The following is a 12273-nucleotide window of genomic DNA, read 5'->3' on the forward strand; positions in this document are numbered from 1 at the left end:
CCCCATGTTCCTCTGCCCACACTCCCAGCTGCGAGGCCCGTGGCCTCCTTCCGAGCCACTGTTCTGGGCTCCAAGGGGCCCTGAAGTGGTTCATGGATGCACCAAGATCAGGTGTGAGAAGTGTGGAATGTAATTTGCTTCTAATAATAGTTACAATACCCAAGTTTTGAATGAGTTCTTACATAGAAATTAGAAATGTAAGAATGATGTTATTAAGGAAATATCTACACACTTGCTTGAGTGGGAGGCAGAGAGGTGTGTCAGCTGGAGGCACAACCTTGGCCCAGCCACGAGGGCGAGCCCCCACGGTGACCAACACCCACCAGGGCGACCAAACGCCTCCAACACTTTCGGGGGCTTCTCTCTCCCCATCGAGGTTCCTCTTGCAGGGTAATGAGGAGGATCGCCCCCTTCCCTCCCTTCCCCCTAGTGAGGCCACACCTTCCCCCTCCGTACCCATCCTAGACATCAGGCAACTTGCCCACACCCCACCCAACCCAGCTCATGAGTCTGGCCCAGGAGTCCCAAAGCAACGGGCAGCAGAATCCCTGAGCAGGGCGGGGAGCACCTGGGCACTCTGTGCCAACAAGAAGCCACAGTGGCTGATCCCTTCCTCTGACCCAGTGTGTGTTTGTGCACGTGTGCACGTGTGTGCATGTGTGTGTGCATGAGTAGGGAGACCAACCTACCCTGTGGGCTCCACGGCCCATGACCTGGGGTTTTAAGTGTCCCCGGGTCACCTCCTATCCAGGCACTCGGGCCCTGGTCATTTTGTCCCCTGCAAGGGAACAGCTCGCAGGCTCTCAGACATCCAGAGTCAAACTGCTCCACGAAGGGAAGTCAGGAAGTTCTTTCCAGCACTCAGGTTCCCCCTTTCCTTCCTCCCACTGCTGTGCAGATCTGGGAACACCCTTATACCCGAGGGCAGGGAGGGGACCCCCAGAGGAGAGGAGACATCCCAGGTGCCAGGTGCCCCCCCCACGTCGGGCAGCCTCGGGAAATCACTTCGGCCCCCTCTTCCCAGTGCCAGCCGCACCTGAGAAACAGGCAGGCCCCGTATGTCCCAGTGTCCAGACAGTTGTGGGAGCGTCGAGGGTGCAGTGCAGCCTCTGCCTGGCAGGTGAGGGCACCTGTCCCTGCAGGTGGGGAGGGGCCAGCCAGCGGGGTTGGGCTGGCTGAGATGGCATCTGTAAGCTTTAGAGAAGAAAAGACACTCCAAGGAGACCAGAGTCTTTCTCCACTCTTTACTGTGTAAAAATAAACTCAACAATTCATGTCGTTTCAGCAAGAAAATGAAAAAAGAAAGAAAGCAAGAATATCAGTAGAAATAGTGCATTTCCAGAATTGCTGATGGGAGGTGGCAGGTCCCATGGTTTTGACCCATTTGATACCCAAAAGGCTGCAGATCATATGAAAAATGTACAGCTTTGGTTAGCAAATAATGAAAAAGTAAGATACATCGATTTTCTTTCATATTATACAGTATATACATTATAACAATATCAACCTTAGGGGATTGGCTTTTTTTTTTTTTTTAACTTTTCGCAAATAAGACAAAATTGGGACTCTAAGTATTGGGCATTTTTTCTCCTCAATGACTTGTTCCCCTTCAACAAATTGCACTTACGTCCGCTGAGCACAGAAGCAATACATTTCCCATCATTAGTTGAATAAATGTATACACTGTGTTTTGAGAGGGAAAACCACTACTGCTTCAAGTCACGTTTTGGTTGCCATTGGATGACAAAAGATTTGATCATAGTTTTAACAATACGTAATGCTAATTTCTTCTATCAAGGTTGGAACTGATATACAAAGGCTCGACATCTTCCATTTAACTTGAGTCAGCTCCAAGACAAAAGGGCCGCTGTAAATTTCCATCTCTACGTCCTGGTCCCCAGGCTACCTTTGTGAACAGGTGGCCCCTCTTTGGAGCTCAATGGAATGGCTGTGAACCTCAAGCCAGCCTCTCCCCTCCCCCTCCCTGCCCACAAGAAGACACCCCCTTGGTCTCAGGTCCCAGGGCTGGTGACAGAGTGATCTTTGCAGTCTTAGAAAATAAATCAGGAGTCTACAAAAGGAAAAGAAAGCATACAAAATTTATCTCTTTCTTCCAAAATACATGCTTTCAGTCCTACGTTTTGGTGGAGCCTGAAAGTATTTTCAAGGGAGACATAGGTTGAGTAATTTATATGTTTGTCCTTTTCTTTCATAAAAATACTCTTGTTTGGTAATAAACTTTTTCTTCTACAGTAAGAGAAATAAGAGTGTATTATCAAAAGCAAGAAGGCTTAAGATTCAAGGGGGATCTAAGCCCCCAGGGCCCGGAGAGCCTCTATCAGCAGCTCTCCAACCTCAGACGCCCAGGGAGAGCTGTCGGACACCAGCTAGGCAAAAACACACACTGCCTCAACAGTGCATTTTTATCTTATTATTTTATAAAATGGCATTACCTGAGAGAGGCATGTACCAGTCAGTGCAAGAGGGAACGCCAATTGGATTAAGGAGTAGATGGGAATATGTAGACCCACCTTTTCGGGGCCAGCACAGTGCCAAGTGTTAACACAGTGAGGGAGCCGAGGGGCTTGGCACGGACCCCAGTCGGGCAGGGAGGAAGCTAGATGTCAGCTGCTGTCCCTGGCACCATGGGAATGTCAGGGGAGGGGCGGGACAGGTGGGAGGGCTGGGAGGACAGAGGCAAACACTGTGGGGTAGGCTCTGCCCTTCTCTAGTCAGGGCAGAGGATGGCTTGTGGTCCTGAACGGACAGCTCCCACCGCGCCCGGCTGGGGCAGAAGGTGGTTGGGGGCAGGGGCAGGGGCAGGTGGGAGGTGCTGACGGGAGAGCACCTGGCATGTTTTGGGCCTTGCCAAGCAAAGGCTCCAAGATGGCTGAAGTGAGGGGCGGGGCCGATCTAGTCTAGAGGGGTGACTCCAAGCGCTCGCTCTCTCCCAGCAGCGGGAACTACACCGGCTCGTTCTCAACCTACATGCTAAAAAAGTTTCCTGTGTTTGGGAAGTGGGGAGGGGGAGAGGGAAACTATCTCTCTCCTGACGCCCTCCAACACCCTTGGCTTGCTTGTCCAGCCCTTTTCGGCAGCTTACATGGGTGAGCCCGGAACACTGGATGACATTCAGCACACGACACGGGTCTGGAAAAGTCCATGCAGGCAAGGGAACACGCATCAGACCGAAGCAGCAAGGAACGCGCCACCCCGGGAAACATGCAAACAGAGAAAGTCCCTGCAGATCCACAGATGCCACAACCCAACGGCTCTGATGAAACACAATTATCTAAGAAAAAGCCACTGTTGAACAACAACACACAGCGCACGCCTGATCTGCACCCTCGGAGAGAGTGATGCACTGCAGAACGGCGACTGGGTACCGTGCAGACAACCACGAGCACAGACAGACACCTACACAGACACACACGGATGCACTGAGTTTCCGACGCAAAGTGGACCTGTGTTTAAGGAGACAGGTGTCCCCGTGAAGGAACAGAAGATGAGAACACCTGCTTCTCCTGAAGAAATGTCTGCAGCTGCACATGAGCTAGGCAGCACAGTAGAATTTCTAGAAAGACTTGCCAGCCTTTTGCTAATTAGATTCCTGGTGACGGAGCCCAGGGTGCTCTCAGGATGTGTGACCTCCAGACGATAAAACAGAGCAGGGAGCTCACACCACCCTGGCCATGACCCTTCCAAGAGCTCACTCGCGCTGTCAACACACACACACACACACACACACACACACACAAACACACACACACTCTTCTCCCTCCTCAGTAGAGCTAGAAGGAAATGTGCATGGTTGCTTTTCATCAGGGATTAAAAAAAAAAGCCAAAGGTTCTGGATGCCAGCCAGGTCTCCGAGCCACCAGCCAGTGCCAGGCAGGGGCTGCTGTGGGAGTGGGTTTTGATGCCCTGCCCCCTTGAAGCCCTCGGCACTGGCTCGTCCCGGCTGAGGGTGTGCTGGGAGGGAACATGGCTGCCGCAGGTCCTTAGGGAGAATCTTCCCATTGACTGGTTGGGTTGAAGTCTCAGGGACTCTGTTAAATCCAGGGGCTTTAATAGGAATGTGCGTGTCCTTCCCACTGGCACTTCTGCCCCCACTGCCAGAGGCGGAAGGGACGCGGCAAAGGGCCATGGCTTCCTGGAACTGTGGGTGGGTGGTGCTCAGATCTCAGGGGCCCCTGGGTGGAAGTGGGACGCCATGGGGGCAGGAGCGGCTGGTGGCTAAAAGTGGGGGAGTGACCCCAGCCTTGCAGGGAGGAAGGAGGTGGGGGGCTGAGGGAGGCAGGGACATGGTCCCGAGACAGCCGGGCGGAAGCTGGGCAGCAGGCCAGCCTCCCAGGCCCCAGGGCGGCTCTCAGATGCAAACAGCAGGGGTGCTGGCCAGGCATGGGGTGAGGGGGTGAGGGGGTGAAGGGGAGAGGGAGTGAGGGGGTGAGGAGAGAGCCACCCAGATCCCGAGACCACCCCCACCTCCTCTGCAAGCTCGGCAGCCTCTTCCCCGCACAGAGGAGGGCTCAGTGCCCGCCCCTCCACACTGCCAGCCCTCAACCCTCCAGAGAGAGTGCCCTTCAAATACAAAACAAGCACTCTCTGTGGAGGGGCACCCCAGTCTTTAACAAATGCTAAAAGACATTTTTATTACCAATATAGAGCTATGTCATCCTTAAAAATGTCTGCAAACGAAGACAAGTGTGTGTGCTCACCAAGGTGTGCCAGCCCCAAGGCACGCTGGCAGCTAGCAGAGTTGGCAAGTACAGCTACTCGATGGGTCATGACATTTCCCAAAGACACAAAGAAAGGAGAAAGAAAAAAGCCTCCCCCCACCCCACCCCACCACGCACACACAGACACGCGTGCAATCCGCTCACTTACTCCCGCACTGTTGAAAACGTCGAGGCTGCCTGCTCAAGCTGGAACAGGGGGTGCCCGAGAAGCAGCCCAGGGCTCCTAGAGAGAAGGGAGATTTCCTCGGGGACAGACAAGAGCCAGAACTGCCTCATGTGCGTGAGGATGACAAGACCAGGCTGTGCGCGTGTGCACATTGTGCGTGTGTGCGCGTGTGCAGGGGCGAAGGCCTGAACTCATCTGGGGAAAGGGAGAGAAGAAGAGACAAATGGATCATCACGGCACAAGCAAGGAGGAGGCGGGTGTCAGGCTGGGGGCCCCGGGGGCTCGGCCTGGCCCGGGGCCGTCAGTTGATCTGGCGACAGGCTTCGAATGTCCACTTGGTGGCCCCGCCGTAGATCTCGATGTTGGTCTCAGCCCAGGCGATGACGTTGCCAGAGAGGGCCTTGGAGCTGCAGGTGGCCAGGTTGTACACCTCCCCAGGTGTCAGCTTGCGGTCCCAGATGTTGAAATGGGCCAGCTCGCCCACGAACGCTTGGGTGGCATCAAACCCACCACCCAGAGTGTCCTTGGAGGAAAAGCAGAGGGGGAGGAAGGAGGGCATGGTTAGGGCGATCCGGGGGCCACGCAGCAAGTCTGGGGGTGTCTATGTCTCCAATCGGGGATGCTAATGTCCACCTCCGTCTCCGAGTCTCCAGCTCTGCTTTGCTCTCTCCCCTTGGGCAGCCCATGGACGCCCCGGACCCTGCCTCTCCTGCAGGTGGCTGCTGGGCAGTGAGTGAGGGGTCAGCTGGGGCGGAGCACGGCCTGCCCTTGCTCTCCACACTTCCAGGCAAAGAATTCCGACACCCCACTCCCACCAGCCGCCCAACGGAGCCTGGGAGGCCCGGAACTACCAGTCCCTTCGTTTCTCTCCTGGGTGCCCAGTGGGAGACAAAGCACTTCATGAAAGATAAATTATTCATCCCTAAAAGTGGAGTTGGACTTCACATGCCAACCGTGGTTCCTGGGAGTGGAAAGAGTGACATCTACTCCTGCGTGAACTTCTTGACTTAACCAACCCAGAGAATGGGTTGTGTCCAAACTGCTACCTTCGCTGCCTCTGTCAGCGACTTCTCAGAGGAAACCATTTGCACCCCGCTCCCTGCCTGGGGTCCCCTCCCCTCCCACCCTCTCGCTCTGCTGTCTATGCCCTGGCCCCTGGCTCTGGGCTTCTCTCCGGCTGTGTACCTGCTCCTGACCCAGCACCAGCACGCCCTGGGGCTTGATGGGGTGATACGGTGCCAGGTTCTCGCCGCTGCCGCCCTGGGTGCCATCCTGGTAGGCTTCCCAGACGCCGTCCCGGGTGGTCCAGGTGACACAGATGTGGTGCCACTTGCCGTCATTGATCACAAAGGGCAGCTTGGCCACCTGGGGCAGGAGAAAGACGCACACGTGTGGGCAAGGGGGCATCCCTCAGGACCAGTTACCCTCAGTCATCCCTGATGACCGCCAGTCTGCGACAGCGCCCAGCTGGAGGGGGCCGGCGTGCCCTGCCCTCTGGGGCCTCTTCCTCGGCCTCTCCTCTCTTCTGACGTCCCATTTCTGACTGTTAGGTTCCCTGGTGCCCCACCCACCCGCGCCTGTGCAGGGAATGCAGAGATGGCCCAGGGGAGGTGGTGCCCTGGCTGGCGCTCAGACCAGGTCCCGACCTGGAATTTCAACAGAGGTGGGGGAGCAGCAGAGAAAAGCACTCCCACCCCTTTTAATTTAGGGAAGTGGGGGGCCTGGCATCCAATTCCTGCCCCACTGTTGGCCGCTGGTTTCCAACACACGGCATAGAGAGCAGGGTTCGAAAGCTGGTAGCTAAGTCCATGGCTAACAACGGCCAAGACGGGGAGCAGTTCACCAGAGGGAAGGGGGCCCCCCTGGGCTGCCTCTCCCAAGGGGCCATGTGCATCAGCCTCCTCCCAGGGTGGCAGCTCAGGCGGGATGGATTTGGGCTCGGGAAGAATCTCTAGGCACCCCTAGTGTATCTATGGTTCCCCAAACTATGGAGGAGTGAAGCCAGTTCCACGACAGCTTGTAGACAAGGAGTCAGGATTCGGATCTGTGGATTGGATAGGAATGGCCCCAAGTGGATCATTCTCTGCCCACCCCCAAGGCAGCACACCGGACACTTCATCCTGGGAGGGGCTACCCTCTAGACCCCACCTGGTCTCTCCCCACCTCCAATTCCCTCCGGCCCCCAGCAGGGTCTGACACTGTCTGTCCCACCCCCCACTGCCCTCCGGCACCCAACAACACGGGCTGGCGTCCTGGGGGTGCGCCCTGCCGCCTCCCAGCCCAGATGGGGGAGGGGGCTCTACCTTGTCATTGATGAGGATCTCCATGGGGTTGTTGCCCCACTCGATGAGGACCAGCTCGTTGGCCTGGCCGGGCACGGCGTAGGAGAAGGGGGTGCCGACCCCCGGCGCGGCGCTGGACTTGAGCCACATGCACACAGAGAAGGCGTACATCTCGGGCAGGCTCTTCTTCACCCTGGCGTACATGTAGTTGGTCCGCAGCGGGAACGTGAGCTGGAACTTGTCTCCTGGGCGGTTGTCCTTCTGACCTGGGGCAGGGCGGAGGGGGGACAGGGACGCATTTCCACCAGCCGCTCCCCGACCAGGTGCTTGGAGGGGTCGGAGGCCTGTCCAGTCCCTGCCGGGTCCTGAGACGCAGCCAGGGCAGGCTGGGGTCTCCAGGTAATGGACGCCGGGAGGGAGGCTCGGCTAGTCGAATGCTTTGCCCGGGGCAGAGGGCTAGTCAGAGAAAGAGCTGACCGAGGGTCTCCAGGCTCCAGCCTGGCCAGCTCTCACTCTGGCCTGGCGCGGTCCCTGGGTTGGCTGGGGACCCACGCACATGGTGGGTAAAGGCTGAGTCGGCCATCGGCGGCCGTCCTCTAACCCAACACTCTAAGGTGTGGTGGCGGAAGGAGGCCAGTTCCCCGCAGAGCAGCCCCAGGGGGGTCCGACCTCGATTCAGCCGTGCTGACGGTGCTCAAACCTTCTGTTCTGGGCTCTCGTCCTCGATCCCCTGGTGCCTGGTGCATGCGGAGATGCCGAAGGGGAATGGAAGGAGGGGGTGGGCACTGGCCCAGCAGGGCACCTTCTAGAAATAATTTCTTGGCCTGGTGCCGGTCACCCTTCCCTCTAGAACAGGCTGTGCTGCAGCCCCTGCAAGCTCGCGAGACCGGCGGACTTGCCCTGAGGATTGGAGGCTGTTTGCAAAATCTAATCTGCCCCGCAGGAGACAGCTGTTCTCTCTGGAGCTCTCGGAGTAACTGCCTACAGCCCTGCAGAGAGGGCAGGAGCTGCGGAGGCCGCCCCCAAGGTGACCGCTTTAAGGACGATGCCACACGTCCTCAGGGTGAGGTTCCTGTGAGCTTGATAGCCTCCCCATACCCAAGCCACCAGCTTGGGCACACACGCCTTCTAGCAAATGTCACCAGTGAATGCTCGCCGCCACCCCCACCCCCGTCCACACCACACCGTGGTCGTGGCCCTGTGCGCGCTGTGACTCACTCAAGGCAAAACATTCCCAGCCAGCAGTGGGCACACTGGCACCAGGCTAGGACGGGTGAGAATCCTGAGCCCCGAAGCATGCACGCCACACACACACACACACACACACATGCACACACGGCCAGCTCCTGAATGTGGGCCCCAGGCTCTGCCAGGGAGCTCAGCAGCAAGCCCGCTCCCCTGACCAAGAAATTTTTTCTAGAAGGCACCCTGCTGTGCCAGCACCCACTTCCCCCCCTTTCCTGGGCATCTCCCCTGGAAGCCAGGAGGGAGTAGAGCAGGGACAGCCTCCTTCATGGAGCCCCCCATCTCAAGCCCGCAGCCACCCCCCGGCCCCCAGCCCCTGGCCGCTCAGGGGATGTTTTTCATTACCAGAGTCTCCCCTCCCTCCTGCAGTCCCCCGTTCCCCGGGTCTGTTTTTCAGTTACATAACGTGCCTTAAGATGGCACTGTTTAAATTCGTCCTGCACATTTTGCGGTCCGAGCAGGGTCACGTGGCCCTGCTTAGCGTCGGGCTCCCTCTTTTACAACCTTGTTTGATTTCTGCGACTTCAAAGCAGAGCCGCCCGATCTCATCCGCGCGCCCAGGGCCCCGCGTGGCGCGAGCAGGACCGGTGGGATCGGCCACGCGGGAACTGCGGGGACGCACAAGATGCCAGGGCTCGGGTCACTCAGAAGAGAAAATGGCAGGGCTGGGGCTCTGGGTGAAGGAGGGACCCTAAGATTCCGAGGACGCCAAGGGGCTGGGAGGAAGCCTGCTCAGCAGCCCAAACTGGCCGGGAACCGGACAGATCCAGCCCCAACCCCAGCGGCTCTGCGCGCAGTTGAGCACCGGCCAGCGAGGGTTGCAGGCCGGCCACAGCCACTGGGCAAAGTTACTGAGGATTAAACAAATCAGACTTGGAAAATCCAGCGACTGTGCAAGTGTGCCTTGGGGGGGGGGGGGGAGTCACCAGGCAATCCCTTCGTCTGCTCACCTCCTCCCAAAACATCCCGAGCCCAGGGCGCCCCAGCCCAGAACCTGAGGGTGCGGGGAGGTGGGAGGGGTCGGGGTAGCTCACCCCCCACCCCCGCACCACGCAGCCCCTTTACCTTTCTCGAGCTCGCTGATCCGCTGGTGCAGGGAGGTCAGGGCGCTCTCGATCTTTACCCTCTCCTCGGTGTCGTTCTTGGGGCCCCCCTTGCCCTCCTCCAGACTGTTCACCCGGGAGAGCACCTGCCTCTCCAGGTCATCAATTTTGCTCTGCAGCAGATCCTTGAGGCTGTTGGTCTGGCTGGAGGAATTGAGCCGGCTGTACTGCTGCGGGGGTGCAGGGCGGGGGGAAACCACACCGTTATGCACAGCGCAGAGCCCGGGCGGCGCGGTCCCCTCAGGGCGACTGCGGGGGCGGCCTGGCGGGAGGCTCGAGCCAGCGGCGGCCCGCGGGGACCCCGCAGGCTCGGGGCGTCCGGCCGGGCATCCGCGCAGCTGAGCCGGGCGGGGGTAGGGGTTGCCGCGCCGGGTCGGGGGCGGAGGTGAGGGAGGGCAGAGGGGGCGCGCGAGCCGGAGGGGAAACGCGGTGCTCACGGACCTCGAGGTTCTCCAGGCGGGTTTTGAGCGACTGCAAAGTTTGCCCGAGTTGGCTGAGCGTCTCGGCGGCCGGCGGCCGGGACAGGTCGCCCATGGTGTTCTTTCCGGAGCCGGGCTGCTTGCGGCCGCCACCGGCCCTGGCCTCGCCGGCGCCCGCGTCCAGCGTGCTCTGGCTCTCGCAGCGGCCCAGCTTGGCGGTCAGCTCGCGGATAGTCTCCTTCTGGCTCAGGATGGTCTCCTTTTGCTGCAGCACAGTCTCGCGGAGCTGCAGCACGTTGCTCCGGAGCTCCTCGGCGCCGCCCGCGGCCACGGACGCGGCGCACATGTCGGCGTCCGCCGGCACCGAGGTGCAGATGAAGCGCGTCGGCCCGAAATCCTGGGCCCCGCTGCCCAGGAGGCAGAGGACCAGCAGCGCACAGGTGCGCGCGGCGCCGCCGGCCAGCATGGCTGCGGCGCCAGGTGCCGGGGCTACTCCGGCCCCGCTCGGCTCGGCTCGGCCGGGACTGGCTCGGGCTCGGGCTGCCCGGGCGGCCCGCACTCCGTCGGCCACGCGGTCCGCTCCGCGGCGCTGTCCGGCCCCCGCTGCCGCCTTCGCTGCGGAGCCCGCGCCTTTTATGCCTCCGCGGGAGGGGCCTGGCGCCGGCGACGTCAGCGGGGGAGGAATCCCGCTCTAATTGTCTGCGGCCGGGGCCCGCGGCGCGGCGGGGGGCGCACGGGCGCGCCGCGGGGCTCCCCGCTCCCTCCTGGACGCAGCCGGGCCTGCCCCACCCCCGCCCCGCCGAGGGCCGCCTCCCGCAGGAGAGCCGGGGCGGGGGGGGGGGGAAGTGGGGGGAGGCGGGGAGGATGGATGGAGGAGGGCGAGACGGACTGCCTCGGGGATAGGGGCTTCGGCGGCGGAGGAGCCACACTTGCGTGTTGTCCCCAGATCTCCGACGGGGCTCGGGGGGCGGGAGGCCACGGCGGGCCGGGGGAGACAGGACTAGGTTCGGCTCACTTGGCTGCACTGAGCACTCGCGAGGGTGCCCCAACGACCCGTATCATTACTACCCACTGGCAGCGGGGGCAGCGCGAGCTCGCGGCTCGGCTGAAGGCCAGAGGGGGTCGCCGAGGCGCGCCACCTGTGTCCATGCGGGGGGTTGGAAAGCCACTAAGCAGCTCGGGCCTGGGGAGTTGCCGCGCCCCCTCCGCAGCTCCGGGTCTTTGAGGTCGGAGCGGCGTCCCCGGGGAATGACAGCCCGCAACCCGGGCGGGCGGGGACTTCTCGTACGCGCCCCCACCGATCGCGCCCTTTCGGCCAGCGGATCCAGCCCGATTCCCCGCAGACAGCGCCGCCCGGGCCGGGCGCTCCCTGCTGCCCCCGGGGAGGCGCCGCGCCGGCTCCGCTTCCGAGGGGCCCCAGCGGGCGGACGTGGCTCGCGCTGGCGCAGCGCCAGCCATCCCGGGGCGCGTGGGGGCCGAGTGCGCGCGCGTCCGTGGGCCTCCGTGGGTTTAGCTACGCGATGGTGTGTGCGTATCTGTTGTGCCTGCCTATGTGCTGTGTCTGGGTATCTGTGTGCCCCGCGGGTGTGTGTGTGACCGCGTATGCGTCTAGGGTTTTCGGTTCCCAGTGCGCCCAGCGCCTCCCACTTCCGGGGCCCGAAGGCCACCGGGGAGGGGTTTCAGGAGGTGGGCAGGGGGCGTCTCAAGCTGTCACTTTACTCACAGACTCTCTCCCCCCAGCCCCCATACTCGCGGCGGTCAGAGCCAAGGGCACCTCGGGAATCGCCTGGCGCAACCTCCCATTGTATAGAGGAGGAAACTGAGGCGCCGGGACGCCCAAGGTCGGGCTAGAGGTGACAGGTAAAGTACGGGCTGGAGCGGGGACCTGGAGGCCGCGACGACGATACCCCAGGGCCCCAGCCCTCCTCTCTCGTTCCTTCAGTCCCCAGCCTTTTTCCGGGAGCCGAGACCCGCCGGGCTCCACCGCGAGCCGACGGCGGGTCCCTGCCCCGGCCCCCAGCCCCGGGGGACGGGCAGGCGTCTCCCGGGCATCCGCCCCGCGGTAGGGGAAGAAGCAGGTTTTGAGACCTTTTAGAGAAACCACCACCTCCTCCATCCCTCTACCCGCTTCTCCCTCAGCCTCCCCGGCTCCCCGCCGCCTGCGTTCGGCCTCTCGGCTTTTAACACTCCCGGAGCCCAGGGCTGAGAGCCAGCGCGGCCCCTGCACGCCCCGCGCGTCCTCCGGCCGCTACTTCGTGGCGCCAGAGGGACCCCGCGGCCCGCACGCCAGCGTCCCCGGCTCCGCGCGCCCTGCCAGCC

At 61.2% G+C, this 12273-nt stretch overlaps 1 protein-coding gene across 1 annotated transcript; it reads right to left on the bottom strand.

Moving 5' to 3' along the window:
- Positions 1-1483: 1483 nt before the first annotated feature.
- NPTX1 (neuronal pentraxin 1) lies at positions 1484-10619 on the bottom strand. Its single transcript, XM_037810250.1, has 5 exons — positions 9977-10619; positions 9498-9705; positions 7209-7453; positions 6091-6270; positions 1484-5428 (listed from the first exon to the last, which is right to left on the bottom strand). Exons 1-5 carry the CDS (start codon positions 10418-10420, stop codon positions 5207-5209), a joined length of 1299 nt encoding a protein of 432 aa, XP_037666178.1. The 5' UTR covers positions 10421-10619; the 3' UTR covers positions 1484-5206.
- Positions 10620-12273: the final 1654 nt, after the last annotated feature.

The sequence above is a fragment of the Choloepus didactylus genome, chromosome 18, assembly GCF_015220235.1.
Source record: "Choloepus didactylus isolate mChoDid1 chromosome 18, mChoDid1.pri, whole genome shotgun sequence".
Taxonomy (NCBI): domain Eukaryota; kingdom Metazoa; phylum Chordata; class Mammalia; order Pilosa; family Megalonychidae; genus Choloepus; species Choloepus didactylus.